The sequence below is a fragment of the Trichosurus vulpecula genome, chromosome 1, assembly GCF_011100635.1.
Source record: "Trichosurus vulpecula isolate mTriVul1 chromosome 1, mTriVul1.pri, whole genome shotgun sequence".
Taxonomy (NCBI): Eukaryota; Metazoa; Chordata; class Mammalia; order Diprotodontia; family Phalangeridae; genus Trichosurus; species Trichosurus vulpecula.
The window spans coordinates 6928316-6945687 of NC_050573.1; the positions used below are offsets into that span (position 1 = coordinate 6928316).

General features: G+C 45.6%; 2 gene segments (V, D, J or C); both read left to right on the forward strand.

Annotated features, from left to right (window-relative positions):
* The first annotated feature begins 1147 nt into the window (after positions 1 to 1147).
* On the forward strand, positions 1148 to 1671 carry LOC118846800. The segment is given in 2 exon segments: positions 1148 to 1193; positions 1358 to 1671. Coding segments are annotated over 2 exon segments (360 nt in total).
* Positions 1672 to 9553: 7882 nt separating this feature from the next.
* Positions 9554 to 10108, forward strand: LOC118846905. The segment is given in 2 exon segments: positions 9554 to 9627; positions 9792 to 10108. Coding segments are annotated over 2 exon segments (363 nt in total).
* Positions 10109 to 17372: the final 7264 nt, after the last annotated feature.

Sequence of the window (17372 nt, forward strand, 5' to 3'; positions counted from 1 at the left end):
TTCCCAGAAGCCAGAGGGTAAGACAGTCAAAGAGGATACCCTGAATGCTGAGAGAGTGCTCACATGCCAATCAACTGTTTTCTAAAATATTAAATACATTTTGTAAAATAAATAAAAAATTTAGTGTTCTTTAACTTTGTCCCTCACTTTGGTTCCCAAAAAGCCTCAATGTTAGGAGAATATGCTTAGAATCATAGATGAAAACAGGCCATTTTGGGCTGGATCAGTGAAGGCCAGAGCTGGAAGGGAACTTAGAGATCCCGTGGTCAAACCACCCTAATTTTACCAATGGGGATGGGAGGCCCACTGAGAGGATGTGTCTGGCTTCCTTCCTCTGCAGTCTCTTGGGAGGCCTGAGCAACAGGAGCCCAGGGGATGCGGGGGCAAGGGCTGGGCCCACTGTCTATTACAATTGTTCCTTTTGATGGTCCTGAGGGCAGCTCTGGATTGAGGCTAGGCAAGGCAACAAGCATTTCTTAATCCTTCCTGTGCACCAGGCCCTGTGCTAAGTGCTGGGGATTTCAGTGCAAATAAATGGAGAATCCCTGCCCTCTTCAAACTTATATTCTAATGGAGAAAGACAGCCCAGGAATGGGACTCATAGTGATGGGGGAGAGAAGTCCCCATTCCACGGTGTTCCTGAAGCTTCCAGAGGCACAACCACAGGTGGAGGGGATGAAGCCTGGCCATACCAAAGCATGTCCTGGGGTAAGTCACCAAAGGGAAGTGAGGGCAGCATGGTGGAGGGATGGGCCATGGTGAGAAGGCCCCAATGTACATGGAAGGTCCAGGAGGAGAAAGCACTTGAGTTACATTGACAAGGTCCTGGAGCATCAGACACAGGCCTGGGGGTGGGGAATAAATAAACCGGACTCCCAGAATCCCAAACTCTCAGAGCTGGAAATGACCTCAGGGGATATGATGACCCTCCCCTGCCAGAAAAAACACCTGCCCCCTCTGCCCCAGGAGCCCACAGGGTCAGTCACTCATCACCTGATGCCCCTCCTTCAGGGATCCAGAGCAGGAACAGATTTGCATGTGGGGGCCTCCTCCCTGCAGGGCCTGGGCTGGTCTTAAGAGAGCCCTGGGGGAGCCCAGCCCCAGCTGGGGAGCCTCAGGACACAGAGCTCTGGGACGAACCTTGACCATGGCCTGGATCTCTCTGCTGTTCTCACTCCTCACTGTCTACACATGTGAGGCTTCCCTGGGTCTCCTCCCTATGACTAAGGCCCCACAATGTCTGAGACCAGGCCTAGTCCTGCCCTGAGCTCATCCTGAAGCTGTTTGAGGGGTCAGCATCTCCTTGGGGGAGAAAGGCCCCTGTCTCTGACCACTCTCTTCTTTCCTTCTCTTGCAGGTTCTGGGGCCTCCTCTGTGCTGACTCAGCCATCTTCTGTGTCCAAAAGCCTGGGAGAGACAGCATCCATCTCCTGTGCTGGGGATGGAATTAGTAACAAATATGTACACTGGTACCAGCAGAAACCTGGCCGGGCCCCTAAGCTTGTGATTTATGCGGATAAAAACAGGCCCTCGGGGATCCCTGACAGATTCTCTGGCTCCAGCTCAGGGAACACGGCCACCCTGAGGATCTCTGGCCTCCAGGCTGAGGATGAGGCTGACTATTACTGTCAGGTGTGGGATAGTGGTGCTCCTCACAGTGACACAGACTGATGGGGAAGTGAGACAAAAACCCCTCCCAGGCCTGCTCCCCCTGTGCCCTCCCCTCTGGGCTCCAGAGAGGTGCCTGCTGAGCACAGAACAGAAACAGCTTCTCCCTCAGGGCCCGTCTCCCCCTCCTCTTCTCCCTGGCTGGCCCCTTCCCCCTCTCTGACCCTCCCCCTCTAAGGCTCCTTCCCCCTCCCCAGCCCCTCATCTACTCCCTCTCTCCCTCCAAGTGTTCTCCTCTCATTCCTGGAGTTCTGCTGCCCCCCTGAAAGCCTGTTTTGACCTCTCCCCAGATTTGAAAGCTGTTCTGGTGCCAGGATCCAGGAGTCAGGAGGGGGCCCCCTGAAGACCTCCGAAATTCCTCTCCAAACTTCCTCAGAATGGATCCAGGAGCAGGGAAGCAGCTTAGCAGCCAGACAAGAATGCTGAGTCCCACTGGGCTTGGAGGGAGCAGCATCATCCAGGCTCACAGCAGGGGCCCTGCAGCAAGGCTCCAAGTGGGGGACAAATCACCATCCAGGCCCCACCCTCCTGCTAACCAGCAGCCCCCTAAGCAAGTGAGCAGTCTGTACTGCCAAATGAGGCCCCACACCAATGAACCCTCCCCCAGCACAAGCCACCAGGAAGCCTGACTCTTAGTGAGGCCTGGCCCTGGATCTAGCCAACAGAGAGACCCTGTTTCCATAGCAGCCCAGCAGCTGAGCCCCATCCCTGGGCCTGGGCACACTTGCTGAACCCTACATTCAGGGGAGGCCAACAGGGAATCCCCACTCCCAGTACAAGCCAGAAGGGAAGCCTACCCTCCTGGGAAAGCAAGCAGCTAAGCCCAGAGAGATGTTCAGTGAGATCCGGCAGTGAGACCCAGGGCCCCAGCACTAAAACCTTGGCAACTGTTGTGGTGGAAGCATCTCAAAGAATTCAGTCAGACCTCCTCTGATCCAAGTATAGGCATTTATTGAGACTGATGCCTCCCATGAAACAGGCTAAGTTCCAAGAGGAAGCAGCAACTTCAGAGAAAGCAAGATGGATTTTTATAGGGGAAAGATACTGATTACACAAGCAAAATTCACATACAATATAGCAATATGATTAATATTAAAAAGGCAGGAGGAGTTTGTTAAGGGATTAGGTAATGGAGGAGGGGCCCGTACCCACAATGCATACAGAAAAACCAATGGGGAGGTGAGTATGTATGATAGTGATAGTACAATAAGGCTCTTTACCTCATGAGTTTACTCTAGGTCAGTTCTTTACTATTCCTGACCTGGTGCCTACTTAGGGAAAGTCCCTTCTAGTATGTTGGCATCCACATCCTGCTTGGGCATCCTGGTGGTGCTGCTTTCTGATTGGCTGAGTATTGTGGTCCTGTCTAAGGCTAGATGGATGTGGTTATGGTGGAGTGCATGGACACACCTGCTGTTTCTGTGAGAAATATTGGGGATGGGTCTAGGGGCAGTAGCTTACTAGAGGCAGTGGCTGGGATCCCAACACAAGGACATACCTGCTGTTCTGGGAGAAATATGAGTTCATGTTGTTCTAGTGAGCCATGAGACATATATGAAGAAGACAGGATAGTCAGTTAGGAGTGAGTGGCTAGCTTTAGCAAAACCCAGGCCTCAGGTTGGTCGGGAGAAAGGTCAGAGGCTTGTACATATGCTTAAACAAGCCATTTGAGGAGGGCATGATGTAGGCAGTCAGGGGGTTGTATGTGGTCAATGAAGAGCCTGGCGGGAGATTTAAGGTGAGGGTCTATTAAAGGACTGGCATCCATCTGGGTCCATTGTACTTTCTCCTATACTCTGTTCAGGGTAGGTACCCATTAATTCAGGGGGAATAAATGTAAATTATCATTAAAATGTTCCTGACTTCCCAATGAGTCTTGCTTATTCCTAGACAACGTGAGCATGTTTCTAACGCTATGGAGGCAGTCTGGGTTCTAAATCAGGGACCTTGGAATGATGCATGTGGAACTGACTAGTCTTCCATTATATGTGATAGATGAAGTCCTAGAGAAAGACTACTCTATGCTATCCATGAGGGCTCCTGGAATAATGCCAGGTGTTTAGTATGAAAGGGAAAATTCATGGACTCTCTGACCTTTACAAAAATCTAGTCACAATAAATGCCATCTGAAAATGTAGTACAAAGTAAAATGTATTGGATTGAACAAAGAATACAAAGTACAATGACCTCCCTTTTATTAATAAACATGATGGGCTTATTACTAAAATGACGGAGTTACCCAGAAACTACACCTCTCAAACTTTATTAAATGGCACAATGAGATGTTTCAGTCCCAATCCCTTGGCCTGCCGAATAACATCTACAGCAGTCTTTGCCATTTCATCATTTTGCTGCATTTGGTATATTAAAGTCGACCACAGAGAACAGCCACGTTTATAATGAACAAACTAGAGCAGGAGTTCTTACCCTTCTCTGTGTCTCAGACGCCCAAGGCAGCCCAGTGAAACCTATACATTCCTTCTCAAAACACAACTGTCCCTTCCACATCATGGGGATTAGGGGTGTAGAGTGGCAATCTGGAAAATCGGCCTAAATTTTTTTTGGCCCTCCCTTCAGACCAGAGAAGGTCTGATTTTCTTTTTCTTTTTCTCTTATGTGCTGTTTACAATACCTTATTGTAAAATCTGGGTTAATATTTGGTCATAGGCTTTGAGTCATCTGCTGGCCTTTGTGTGGCATCTGCAAAACTCCCCAAAATTCCCATTTAACTTCTTATGCCTACCTGCAATATATTGAAACTGTGATGGGGAAAGTCATGCTGTGGAAAGGATAACTGTAGTGTTTTTCAATGTATAATATAAGTTGCATAGGATTACAAAGGAAAATCATTACACTGAAATATAGCTATGAAAATGTTTTTAAAAACCAGATTAATATCCCTTGAATTAGAGGAATTGAAGAGCAACAGCTGGAGAAAGAGACCTTGGAAATGATGAAGAGACCACTCTTGGCAATAGTCGGGCTGAGCAAAAAATCAGGGGAAAAGTTGAAAGGGGGAGCCCTGAAACACAGGAATGGGAAATTTAATCAGCAACAGAGCCCCACATGGGGGATGCCCATGAGAGAAATTAGGTGTTTTCTGTTGGGCTGTGAACCCTGAAATACCCAGCCAACGGGGAACAGGGGAGGGAAATGCTAATCGGGATAGGGAGAAAATCTATGTATTTGTCTAAAACAAGTGTGCCTGTCAGGTTACCCTGTACCACAACGGAGTGACACTCAGATTATGCTTTTGCAAGGACTTTAAATAAAAATGTTTTTTCCCCTTGTTAGAAACATACTCACATTTTCTAGGAATAAGCAAGACTCACTGGGAAGTCAAGAACATTTTAATGATAATTTACATTTATTCCCCCTAAATAAATGGGTACCTCCCCTGAACAGAGTATAGGAGAAAGTACAATGGACTCAGATGGATGACAGTCCTTTAATAGACCCTCACCTCAAATCTCCGGCCAGGCTCTTCATCGGCCAGACACAACCCCCTGACTGCCTACATCATGCCCTCCTCAAATGGCTTGTTTAAGCATGTGTACAAGCCTCTGATCTTTCACCTGACCCGCCTGAGGCCTGGTTTCTGCTAAAGCTGGGGTGGGGGAGGGGGAAAGGCACACCTTCAATTCTGTGGAAAAAAAAAAAAACTCCTCTTCCCATTTCTTACACCCTGAATTCATTATCTGCCATGTGGAGTTCTTCGTAAGACGATTGTTTTTTATATGGACACCATCCTACTATGCCATCCATGTTTTGTGAGTCCATCCTATTAAGAAATTCCTTTCTCATATAATGATTAACACATATGGAGATTATATTTTGGCTAACACAGGAATGGAAGGAGAAGGAACACTTCCTAGCTCTAAGGACATAAACTCTTCTTCATCTGGCCTTTTCTTGAACTCATTTTTGAATGGCTCCATATGTACACACACACACATCCCAGGCTTTGAGAGAAATCAACATGCCCATGCAACCTAATCCTGCTTGTTCTTTTGATCAAACCTCTGGTTAAGGGTGAAGCCCATTCTGTTTGTTCTCTGAACAACCTTCTGGTATAGGTTGCCAGTTGACAATGTGCACAATGTCCTTTCCCTCTGTGGAAAATATTATACTATTTTATATCATTTTTGTAATTTCAATAAGACTCTGGGCCTGAACTACTTAACCAGAAGAAAAGCCTGATCCTAACAGTCTCTTTGTTCTCTGAGTAAGCTCAGAGATATCTCTATCTTGTATCAACAAATCCAGATGGAGCATTTCTTGCTCTGTCCATGGCCATTAAGGGTGAAAACCTTGACCCCAGACACTATCTTGAATTATGTGACTTTTCCTTGTCTTAATATTTTATGGGCATATACTATGTTGTGGAATGTTAATGGCCAATTAAACACAGAGATCCTGGGGTTGTAAATCCAATTGACACTCTCTCAACTATCTAATTTGTTGTATTTACAATCTATTCCATTAAGGAAAATCCTCTTCTTGTATCATGGTTAAACATACATGGGGGTCATAAAAATGAGGTCATACAGGCTTGCTAGCTCTGTTAAAATAATGTATATAAATTTTCTCATTGCTTTGTTCAGGCAGCCAGAGTTTATACTCTGACTCCTTGTACGTACAAGTAAGCTAGCTCTGCTATGCTTTAAGGGAAAATAATAAACAACATGGATTTTTCTATCACCTAGCTCTGTTGTTTCCTTCAACCAAATTTTCAGGTTTAACACCTCCTTCCATTGTATTAACAGTTGGGAACACAACTTCAAGCTAAAAGACAGTTCCTCTTTTCAAGGAGCTTCCATTTCTGAGGGAGAAAGCAAGTAAAAAAAAATCTTCCTCCCGACCTTCCCTGGGGCTGCCATTGGCATCAGAGGGAGATGTTGGTATGAGTTTGGAGCCTGAGATGGCCTACAAATGCCCTCCGGAACTCTTGGATCCTGAGCTCCGGGTCTCCTACCTTGTGGCCTGGGGGAGGCTCAGCTAATGTTGCCTTCCCAGGTCCTCCCACTGAGCTGTAGGCAAATGGAGAGCTGCCCCTCCCAATGTCCCGCCTTTTTAGGGGACACTTCAGAATTCTCTTAGGCTCTAGAGTTTAAACAACATCCTTAGGTACTACAAATATGCAGAACAGTCCAAGGATAAGCCATTGCTCAGCACTTACCCTGTGCCAGCCACTGTGCCCTGTGCAAGAGGCACAATAAAAAACAGGAGCAGTCTCTGTTCTCAAGGCCCTTCCCTTCTATTGGAGGAGCCCAGATGCCCCTAAATGGGGAAGGACAACATAAAGAAATACCAGGGACTTGGAGGAGGAATGGGTCCTCTCAGCTGGAGGTTGGGGCAGTGAGGAAAGGCCCCAGGCAATAGAGGAAGCTAGAGCTAGAACCCCTAGAAAAGGCCTCCCACACTCAACTTCCCCACATTTCCCTCCATTGACAGATCTTTGTGATCTGCCTGAGGTTGGCAATGGGCTCAGGCACAGAAGAACAGCCAGCATGCAGTAGTTACTGGGAACTTTGAGGTTTGCAAAACAATGACAAGTCTTAGGTCATTTAGGCCTCAGCCCTGCCCTGGGAAGGACAGGCTATTATGTTCCCATTTTACAGGCATGAGAACTGAGCCCCATATAGGTTAGGTGACTTGTCCAGGATCATACAACTCATAAGCCTCAGAGAGAAGAATTGAAAGCAGATCTTCCTGACTCCAAGTCCCAAGCTCTAACCACTGTACCAACTAGCTGCAGGCTGCACAGAGAAGTGAGACCTAGCACAGTGAGGATAATGTAAGAGGGGCTGAGACTGAGACAGTATGAGCTGAGGCTGGGGAGGAAAGCGAGGACAAGAGAAAGAGGAAAGACAGAGACCAAAGCAGGAAGAGGATCATGGCTCAGGCTGGAAGGGAGGATGAGCTCAGAGAAGAGGTAAAGCTGGTCCTATCTTTCTTTTTTCCTTCTCACCCACAGGCCAAAGTTGGCCACAATCCACACTTGCTTCCGAGGTCTGTGATGACTTCCCCGTGGAGTTCCTTCACCATCAACATGATGCAGATACAAACAGGGACCTAAGGGTTAAAAAATAATATTAAGCACAGCTTTTCTAGTACTTTGTGAAGCCCGAGTTTATTCTGTAACCTGAAGGTGCCCTAAAGTCCTTTCTCGCCTATCTCAAACCCGTACCAAGAGAATTGCTTTTGTGCCCCTTACCTGTGCACGCTGATCTTTCATTTTTAACCTGTATCCTCCTGCTTGGTCCTGAAACCATGAAGAATTCCCTTTGTCTCCCTCATCCTATGTCACCTGTCCTGTCTTTAACCTTTTCGCTCCATAAAAACCTCTAAAACTACACCATCATTGTGAAACCTCTATATAAGCAAAACTCCCCCAAACATCAGGGTCTCACTTAGCTTTCTTACTAGTAGACCCACACTGTTTTTGCATCAGTAAAGCTCCCAAAGGCTACAGGGAAGGTCTAAGTGAATTCTTTCACACCTGAACCACATCCACCCACTCTAAGCCTCATCAAACCTACATGTCAGTCCTTCCTGTTTCAGGGTGGAAAGAAAAGAGAGGCCCATCCCAAGAGGGATGATCTCAGGGGAACTGAGCCCAAAATGAGCTGAGGCTGGGAGGACTTCCCCAAGCCCTCTGAGGCTCAGCAAGTGTCCTAGGGCTGGGGTCTGATTGGTTTCCCTGACTCCTGTGGTTGGCCACTGGGGAACCAGAGAGAACTCACCTTTCCCATCTGGCCTGAAGCATCATTTGCAGAAGCCAGAGGATAAGACAGTCAAAGAGGATTCTCTGAATTCTGAGATTGTGCTCATATGCCAATCTCCTGTTTTCTAAAATATTAAATTAATTTTGTAAAATAAATAAAAAAGTTATGTTCTTCAACTTTGTTCCTCACTTTGGTTCCCGAAGGGCCTCAATGTTTGGAGAATCTGCTTAGAATCAGAGATGAAAACAGGCCCTTTTGGACAGGATCAGTGAAGGGCAGAGCTGGAAGGGAACTTAGAGATCCCCTGGTCCAACCACCCTCATTTAACCAGTGGGGAAGGGAGGCCCACAGAGAGGATGTGTCTGGCTTCCTTCCTCTGCAGTCCCCTGGGAGGCCTGAGCAGCAGGAGCCCAGGGGATGTGGGGGCAGAAGCTGGGCCCACTGTCTGTTACAATTGTTCATTTGGATTGTCCTGAGGGCAGCTCTGGACTGGAGGCCAGGCAAGGCAACAAGCATATCTTAATCCTTCCTGTGCACCAGGCCCTGTGCTAAGTGCTGGGGATTCTAGTGCAAATAAATGGAGAATCCCTGCCCTCTTGCAGCTTCTAATCTAACAGAGGAAGACAGCCCAGGAAAGGATCTCCCAGTGATGGGGGAGAGAAGTCCCCATTCCACGGTGTTCCTGAAGCCTGCAGAGTCACAGGCACAGGTGGAGGGGATGAAGTCGGGCTGTCCCCAAGCAGGTCTGGGGGGGAAGTCACCAACGGGAGGTGAGGGCAGCATGGTGGAGGGATGGGCCATGGTGAGAAGGCCCCAATGCACAGGGAAGGTCCAGGAGGAGAAAGCACTTGAGTTACATTGACAAGGTCCTGGAACATCAGACACAGGCCTGGGGGTGGGGAATAAACCTGACTGCCACAATCCCGAAATCTCAGAGCTGGAAATGACCTCAGGGGACATGATGACCCTCCCCTGCCAGAAAAAGACCTGCCCCCTCTGCCCCAGGAGCCCACAGGGTCAGTCAGTCATCACCTGATGCCCCTCCTTCAGGCATCCAGCCCAGGAACAGATTTGCATGTAGGGCCTCCTCCCTGCAGGGCCTGGGCTGGTCTTAAGAGAGCCCTGGGGGAGCCCAGCCCCAGCTGGGGAGCCTCAGGACACAGAGCTCTGGGACGAACCTTGACCATGGCCTGGATCTCTCTGCTGTTCTCACTCCTCACTGTCTACACAGGTGAGGCTTCCCTGGGTCTCCTCCCTGTGCCTCAGGCCCCACAATGTCTCAGACCAGGCCTAGTCCTGCCCTGAGCTCATCCTGAAGCTGCTTGAGGGGTCAGCATCTCCTTGGAGGAGAGAGGCCCCTGCCCCTGACCACTCTCTTCTTTCCTTCTCTTGCAGGTTCTGGGGCCTCCTCTGTGCTGACTCAGCCATCTTCTGTGTCCAAAAGCCTGGGAGAGACAGCATCCATCTCCTGTGCTGGGGATGCACTTAGAAGTTACCATGCACAATGGTACCAGCAGAAAGCTGGCCAGGCCCCTAAGCTGGTGATTTATAGTAGTAACAGCAGGGCCTCAGGGATCCCTGACAGATTCTCTGGCTCCAGCTCAGGGAACACGGCCACCCTGAGGATCTCTGGGCTCCAGGCTGAGGATGAGGCTGACTATTACTGTCAATTGTATGATAGTAGTGCTTTTGGTCAAAGTGACACAGACTGATGGGGAAGTGAGACAAAAACCCCTCCCAGGCCTGCTCCCCCTGTGTCCTCCCCTCTGGGCTCCAGAGAGGTGCCTGCTGAGCACAGAACAGAAACAGCTTCTCCCTCAGGGCCCTTCTCCCCCTGCTCTTCGGCCTGGCTGGCCCCTTCCCCCTCTCTGACCCTCCCCCTCTAAGGTTCCTTCCCCTTCCTCAGCCCCTCATCTGCTCCCTGTCTCCCTCCACGTGTTCTCTTCTCATTTCTGGAGTTCTGCCCTCCCCCTAAACTTTGTTTTGGCCTCTCCCCAGCTTTGAAAGCTGTTCCAGTGCCAGGATGGAGGAGTCAGGAGGGAGCCCTCTGAAGATCTTCCAAATTCCGCTCCAAACAACTAGAAAATTTCCTCAGAATGGATCCAGGAGCAGGGAAGCAGCTTAGCAGCCAGACAAGAATGCTGAGTCCCACTGGGCTGGGGGAGCAGCAGCATCCAAGCTCACATCAGGGGCCCTGCAACAAGGCTCCAAGTGGGGGACAAATCACCATCCAGGCCCCACCCTCCTGCTAACCAGCAGCCCCCTAAGCAAGTGAGCAGTCTGTACTGCCAAATAAGGCCCCACCCCAATGACCCCTCCCCCAGCACAAGCCACCAGGAAGCCTGACTGTTAGTGAGGCCTGGCCCTGGCTCTAGCCAACAGAGAGACCCTGTTTCCATAGCAGCCCAGCAGCTGAGCCCCATCCCTGGGCCTGGCCACACTTGCTGATCCCTACATTCAGGGGGGGCCAACAGGGAATCCCCACTGCCAGTACAAGCCAGAAGGGAAGCCTACCCTTCTGGGAAAGCAAGCTGCTAAGCCCAGACAGATGTTCAGTGAAATCCAGCAGTAAGACCCAGAGCCCCAGCATGAAAAGTTTGGCAACTGTTGTGGTGGAGCCATCTGTGTTGGTAACCAAAAATGGGCTCGTTAGCAATTAGTCAACAAGTGCCCTTGAATAATTTGGCTTTTTCCCATGAACTAACAGTTACATGACTTAGGAGACTGGGAAGGGATAGATCTCCTCAAGAGAGAGATGGGTGAATAACCCGCAAACTTGGTGCCAAAATAGAGTGACAAGAAAAGAAATGTTTACTGCTCTATTGAGAGCAGGGGTAGGTTTTGAAATGAATTGTACAGAATGTACTGAGATAAAGGACTTGATAACAGAAGAAATAGGGAAATAAGAACTGCTCCTGCAAACCCACAAGCCACTCAGAGGGAAGGTGACCTTGTATGATTAACGGATGAAAGCTTGTACATCTGGGGAAAGGCTGGGAGGACAATCTTAGTCTCTATCTAGGGTGGGATCCTCTTGGCTTCCTCATTATGTTCCTTTTGAAAAGAAACATTTCCCACCTGAGTTTGGCTCTGATATTGGATCTTTGCATAACTGAAATCTCAACCAAACTGGAGATGATTTTATTTGAAGGATAATAGCCCCATACTTGCCTACTCTTTCTGTTCTTTGTTTTGGCTAACCTTATTGCTAGTTCTTTCTCCTTTAGGCTTAAGCACCCTGCACTTTCCGGTGACTGCCTAAGCATGTAGCATTCTTGGAATTCCTGCCAGCGTGTTAAAGAACTGACCTCTGAAATGGGACTCTTTGGGGCAGGGACACCTCTACATCCAATTTCAGCAAGAAGAAGCTATGGAAAATGAGACCTTCACCCCTGACCCCAAGATTTCGAGCCCCAATCGTTCGAAGGGGTGGGAATGATGATAGTGTTCTGTGTACTTATTTTGTGTTATCCTTGCTATGTTGTTTTATTGTTATGATATTATTGATCCTATGTAATGGATACAAAGATCTAGGGGGTGATTGATTGAAAAGATTGTCTTGGTGGGACCTAGGGGTGGGTCACATTTGAATCCTAAACCAATATTTGGGAATGTCACTGAATAATATGTTTTGCTTTATTATGAATATGTTTCAGTTTCCTTCGTAATTGGATGACAATGTATGTTCTAGGATACATGGCTGATTAGATTATGTATCCTAGAACAAATGGTGGAGTGTGTTGGTAACCAAAAATGGGCTCCTTAGCACTTAGTCAACAAGTGCCCTTGAATAGTTTGGCTTTTTCCCCTGAACTAACCGAATGCTGTTTGTATGTTGGATTGGAGTAAGCTTGTCTGCCCCTTCACCTTGCTTCCCTTGCTTAAGCAGATCAAAAGAACCTGTGCTTTCCCGGTCAACCCTTTCACCTTGTTTAAGCAGATCGAAAGAACCTGTGCTTTCCCCAGTACCTTACACCCCTGCAGAAGCCAGATGGTTAAAAACAGCTTCTGTTGGAGCCAGAGGCTGCTACAGTTACTGCCACAGCCGAAGCTGAAGCAGGAGCTGCCGGTAACAGAGCTGACCTACAGGAGGAAGCTGAACAAGGACTTGAGGCCAGTGGGTAATCTTTGTACCATAGAGGGGAAGCATGTATATGATTTTGCTTTATACCATCATGCTTCTCTGTGGCCTCCTGGTTACTCTTGTGAGGCAGACTTATTGGGCCTGGAAGCTTTTGATCAATATATCAAGATGGGGATGCTGGTTCATGGGTTGGTTACTGTGGAGCCTAAATATATGCTTTGATTCTTCTCCTACTTTGAGAGTTTCTTATATCCGGCGGTTCCGAACCTTTCAGACATATATATGATCCTCTTTGAAATTATAAACTCTGCCCTTCTAATACATTTGGTAAGTTTCAACAATCCGGGTAGCAGCTTCTGTGGGGGTATAAGATTCACCCACAGCCAGCACCCAGAAAGCTGCCAACAGCACAGGTTCTTTCAATCTACTTAAGCAAGGGAAGCAAGGTGAAGGGGTTGACGAGCTTACTTTTAATTCAGCATTCAAATATTATTCAGTTAGTTCAGGGGAAAAATCCAGCACCCAGAATTTCAAAAGAAAATGCAAACAAATTACAAACATCAACAGACTTTGTTGGATTCAAGTCCCAACAGATAGTTACCAGAGTTCAACAAAGTTTCAACATCCGGGTTAACAAGCTGGAGGGCTCCTTAGCTACAGCTGCCCAGAGTCTCCTCATCAACACCATCTCCAGAGCCCCACACAAATGGCTCTGTCCTCCCTTCTCATAGGGCTTCAGACATCAAACTTCATCTGAATCACCAGATCTCAGGCTCTGGTGATTGGTTCTTGAGTTGGCTGCTCCCCTTAGGAACCTGGAAGGTTCACATCCACATGGATTAGGTTAACATCTAATGGGGTTTGGGCCTGGGGCTTAGCACCTAGTAAAGCTCACTGAGATAAATTGAGTCACTCAGAGAAAACAAAGGCCATCCTGGTTACGCCCTCTGCCATTAGGGGTCTTTGCTCTAAGAGAGACAGTCAAATGACCACCCTTTTATTAATAAACATGATGGGCTCATTAAGAAAATGACTGAGTCACCCAGAAACTACATCTCTCAAACTTTTTTTAATGTTTATTTTTATTTTTAGTTTACAACAGATGGTTCTACATAATTTGGAGTTCCATATTTTCTCCCCTCCCTCCCCCCTCCCTCCCCAAGATGGCATGGAAACTCATATAACTACCACGAATGACTTTGCATTGAATTAATTTATACACTAGTCAAGTTGCGGAGAAGAATTATGACCAATGGAATGAATCATGAGAAAGAAGAAACAGAACCAAAAAACAAACAAACAAAAGAAAAAAAAACAACCCAAAAACAAAAACAAAAGAGAAGAGAAAAAGGTGAGCATGAAGTATGCCTCAATCTGCATTCAAACTTCATAGTTCTGTCTCTGGATGTAGATAGCATTCTCCATCGTGAGTCCTTTGGAGTTGTGCCTGCACCTTGTGTTGCTGAGAAGAGCAAAGTCTGTCAGGGTTGGTCCTCACGGAATCCATATATCTGTGGTTGTGTACAGTGTTCTCCTGGCTTTGCTCCGCTCACTCAGCATTATGTCGTGTAGGTTTTTCCAGGTTGTTATGAAGTCTGCACCATCCCCATTTCTTATGGCACAATAGTATTCCATCACCTTCATATACCACAGCTTGTTCAGCCATTCCCCAATTGATGGGCATCCCTTTGATTTCCAATTCTTGGCTACCACAAAAAATCCTTGTACATAGGGGTCCTTTTCCCGCTTGTGTGATTTCTTTGGGATACAACCCTAGAAGTGGTATTGCTGGGTCAAAGGGTATGAACATTCCTGTGGCCCTTTGGGCATAGTTCCAAATTACTCTCCAAAATGGCTGGATCATCTCACAACTCCACCAGCAATGCAACAATGTTCCAATTTTCCCACATCCTCTCCAGCATCTATCATTTTCCTGTTTTGTCATTTTAGCCAATCTCACAGGAGAGGTGTGGTATCTAAGAGTTGTTTTGATTTGCATTTCTCTAATCAGTAGTGATCCAGAGCATTTTTTCACATGCCTATAGATAGCTTTAATTTCTTCCTCTGAAAACTGCCTGTTCATATCCTTTGACCATTTCTCAATTGAGGAATGGCTTGTATTCCTATATATTTGGCTCAGTTCCCTGTATATTTCAGAAATGAGGCCTTTATCAGAGATACTAGTTGTAAAGATTTTCTCCCAATTTTCTGCTTCCCTCCTAATTTTTGTTGCATTGCCTTTTTTTGTACAAAAACATTTCAATTTAACATAATCAAAATTATCCATTTTGCATTTTGTAATGCTCTCTATCTCTTGTTGGGTCATGAATTCTTTACTTTTCCACAAATCTGATAAGTAAACTATTCCTTGCTTTCCCAAATTACTTATAGTATCAGCTTTTACTCCTAAATCATGAACCCATTTTGATTTTATTTTGGTATATGGTGTAAGATATTGGTCTATGCCCAGTTTCTGTCCTACCATTTTCCAATTTTCCCAACAATTTTTGTGAAATAGTGAATTATTAGCCCAGAAGCTGGCCTCTTTGGGTTCATCAAAGAGTAGATTGCTATAGTTGTTGACTTCTCCATCTTGTATTCCTATCCTATTCCACTGATCCACATCTCTGTTTCTTAGGCAGTACCAGGTAGTTTTGATGACTGCTGCTCTGTAGTACATTTTAATATCTGGTATGGCTAGGCCACCTTCTCTAGCATTTCCTTTCATTAATACCCTAGATATTCTAGACCTCTTGTTTTTCCAGATGAATTTTGTTATAATGTCGTCCAGCTCAGTAAAATAATTTTTTGGTAGTTCGATTGGTATTGCACTGAATAGATAGATTAATTTAGGTAAAATTGACATTTTTATTATATTAGCTCGGCCTAACCATGAGCAACTGATATTTTTCCATTTATTCAGATCTGACTTTATTCGCATGAAGAGTGTTTCATAGTTATGTTCATATAGGCCCTGGGTTTGTCTTGGCAAATAGACTCTCAAATATTTTATAGTGTCTACAGTAACTTTGAATGGAATTTCTCTTTCTATCTCTTACTCTTGGGCTTTTTCAGTAATGTATAGGAATGATGAGGATCTCTGTGGGTTTATTTAATATCCTGCAACTTTGCTAAAGTTGTTTATTATTTCAAGTAGTTTTTTACTTGATTCTGTAGGATTCTCCAAATAAATCACCATATCATCTGCAAAAAGTAATAATTTAGTTTCTTCTTTTCCTATTCTAATTCCTTCAATTTCTTTTTCTTCTCTTATTGCTACAGCTAACATTTCTAGTACCAAATTGAATAGTAGGGGTAATAATGGACATCCTTGTTTCACCGCTGATCTTATTGGGAACGCATCTAGCTTATCCCCATTACAAATAATGCTTGTTGATGGTTTTAGGTAGATGCTATTTATAATTTTAAGGAAGGTTCCATTTATTCCTATGCTTTCTAGTGTTTTTAATAGGAATGGGTGTTGTATTTAGTGAAAGGCTTTTTCTGCGTCTATTGAGATGATCATATGGTTTCTGCTAGTTTTGTTGTTGATATAGTCAATTACGCTAATAGTTTTCCTAATATTGAACCAGCCTTGCATTCCTATTTGCCAATGGTAAGGAGAAGCATTCATGGCCTGAGAGATCAGGGCAGGATTCATAAAGAAGGTGGTGCTTCATCTCACAATTGAAGGAATCTAGGGATTCTAAGAGGTCTCAGAGGTGACGAGAGAGTGCCTCCTAGGAATGGGAAGCAACCTATGCAAAGGCAGAAAGACAGGAGGTGAAGCATCATAAATGAGGAGAAGCCAGTTCCCTGAACCTTAGTGTACATGAAAGGGAGAAATGTGTAAGAAGGATGGAAAGGGAATTTGGGGGCAGATTATCAAGGACTTTAAATGACCCAGAGAGAAATTTCTATTTGATCCTAGAAGCAATAGGATTTATTAAATAAGTGCTTTGTAAAATTAAGTAAGATGGTTCAATGAGATATAGCACAGTAAGTAGCTAATAGGATTGAGGCTGAAGCTGAGAGATTTGCTTGGTGTATATACAAACACAACCATAGACACATGTCAGAATCTGTCTAAGTCAGCCACACAACCAATGAAATTAAAGGATGATTAGCAACCATCTGGGCTGAAATTATGACAGAAGATCGTCGAATCACAGACACACCGGGAAGAGACTTAGAGGTAACTTAGGCCATCCATCTCATTTTAGAGATGAGTAAATTGCATATTAGAGAGGGAGACTTGGGTAACCTACCCAAAGAGAGATGGAACAAATAGCCAAGATGGGATTGTTACCAAGTTTATCTCAGTCTGAACTGAGCAGTCTTTCCATGGAACCTTGCCACTTCTGAGGAACAAGCAAGTTGGCTGATATTCACAGTACCTCAAGTTGCATCACATGTAAGAGATGCTTAATAAATGCTTGTTGAATGATGGAATAACTGAAGTTGAGTGGTGGTCATTTTAGAGTGTTCTCATCATAACTCTTTGATAGGATCTCTCAAATGAGGCTTTACTCTTAAGTCATGTTAAAAACAATCTAGTCAGATCAAAATGTTAAATCAAATAGATTATAAAAGTAGATATTATATGAAAGGTACTATACTGAACCTTATCTGTCATGAGGTAGGAGTCTTGTCTGGACCAGATGAGAGAAGTAAGCATGATAAGGAAGGAATTACATGAAAAAATCAATAAAATTTATAGTCATATGAAAAATGCCCTAAATCACTATTGATTAGAGAAATACAAATTAAAAACAACCTTGAGATAGCATTTTACACCACCAGATTGGCTAAAATGGTAGAAGGTGAAAGTGACCATTTTTGGAGGGGATGTGGAACAATTGGGACGTTAATTTATCATTGATGGACTTGTG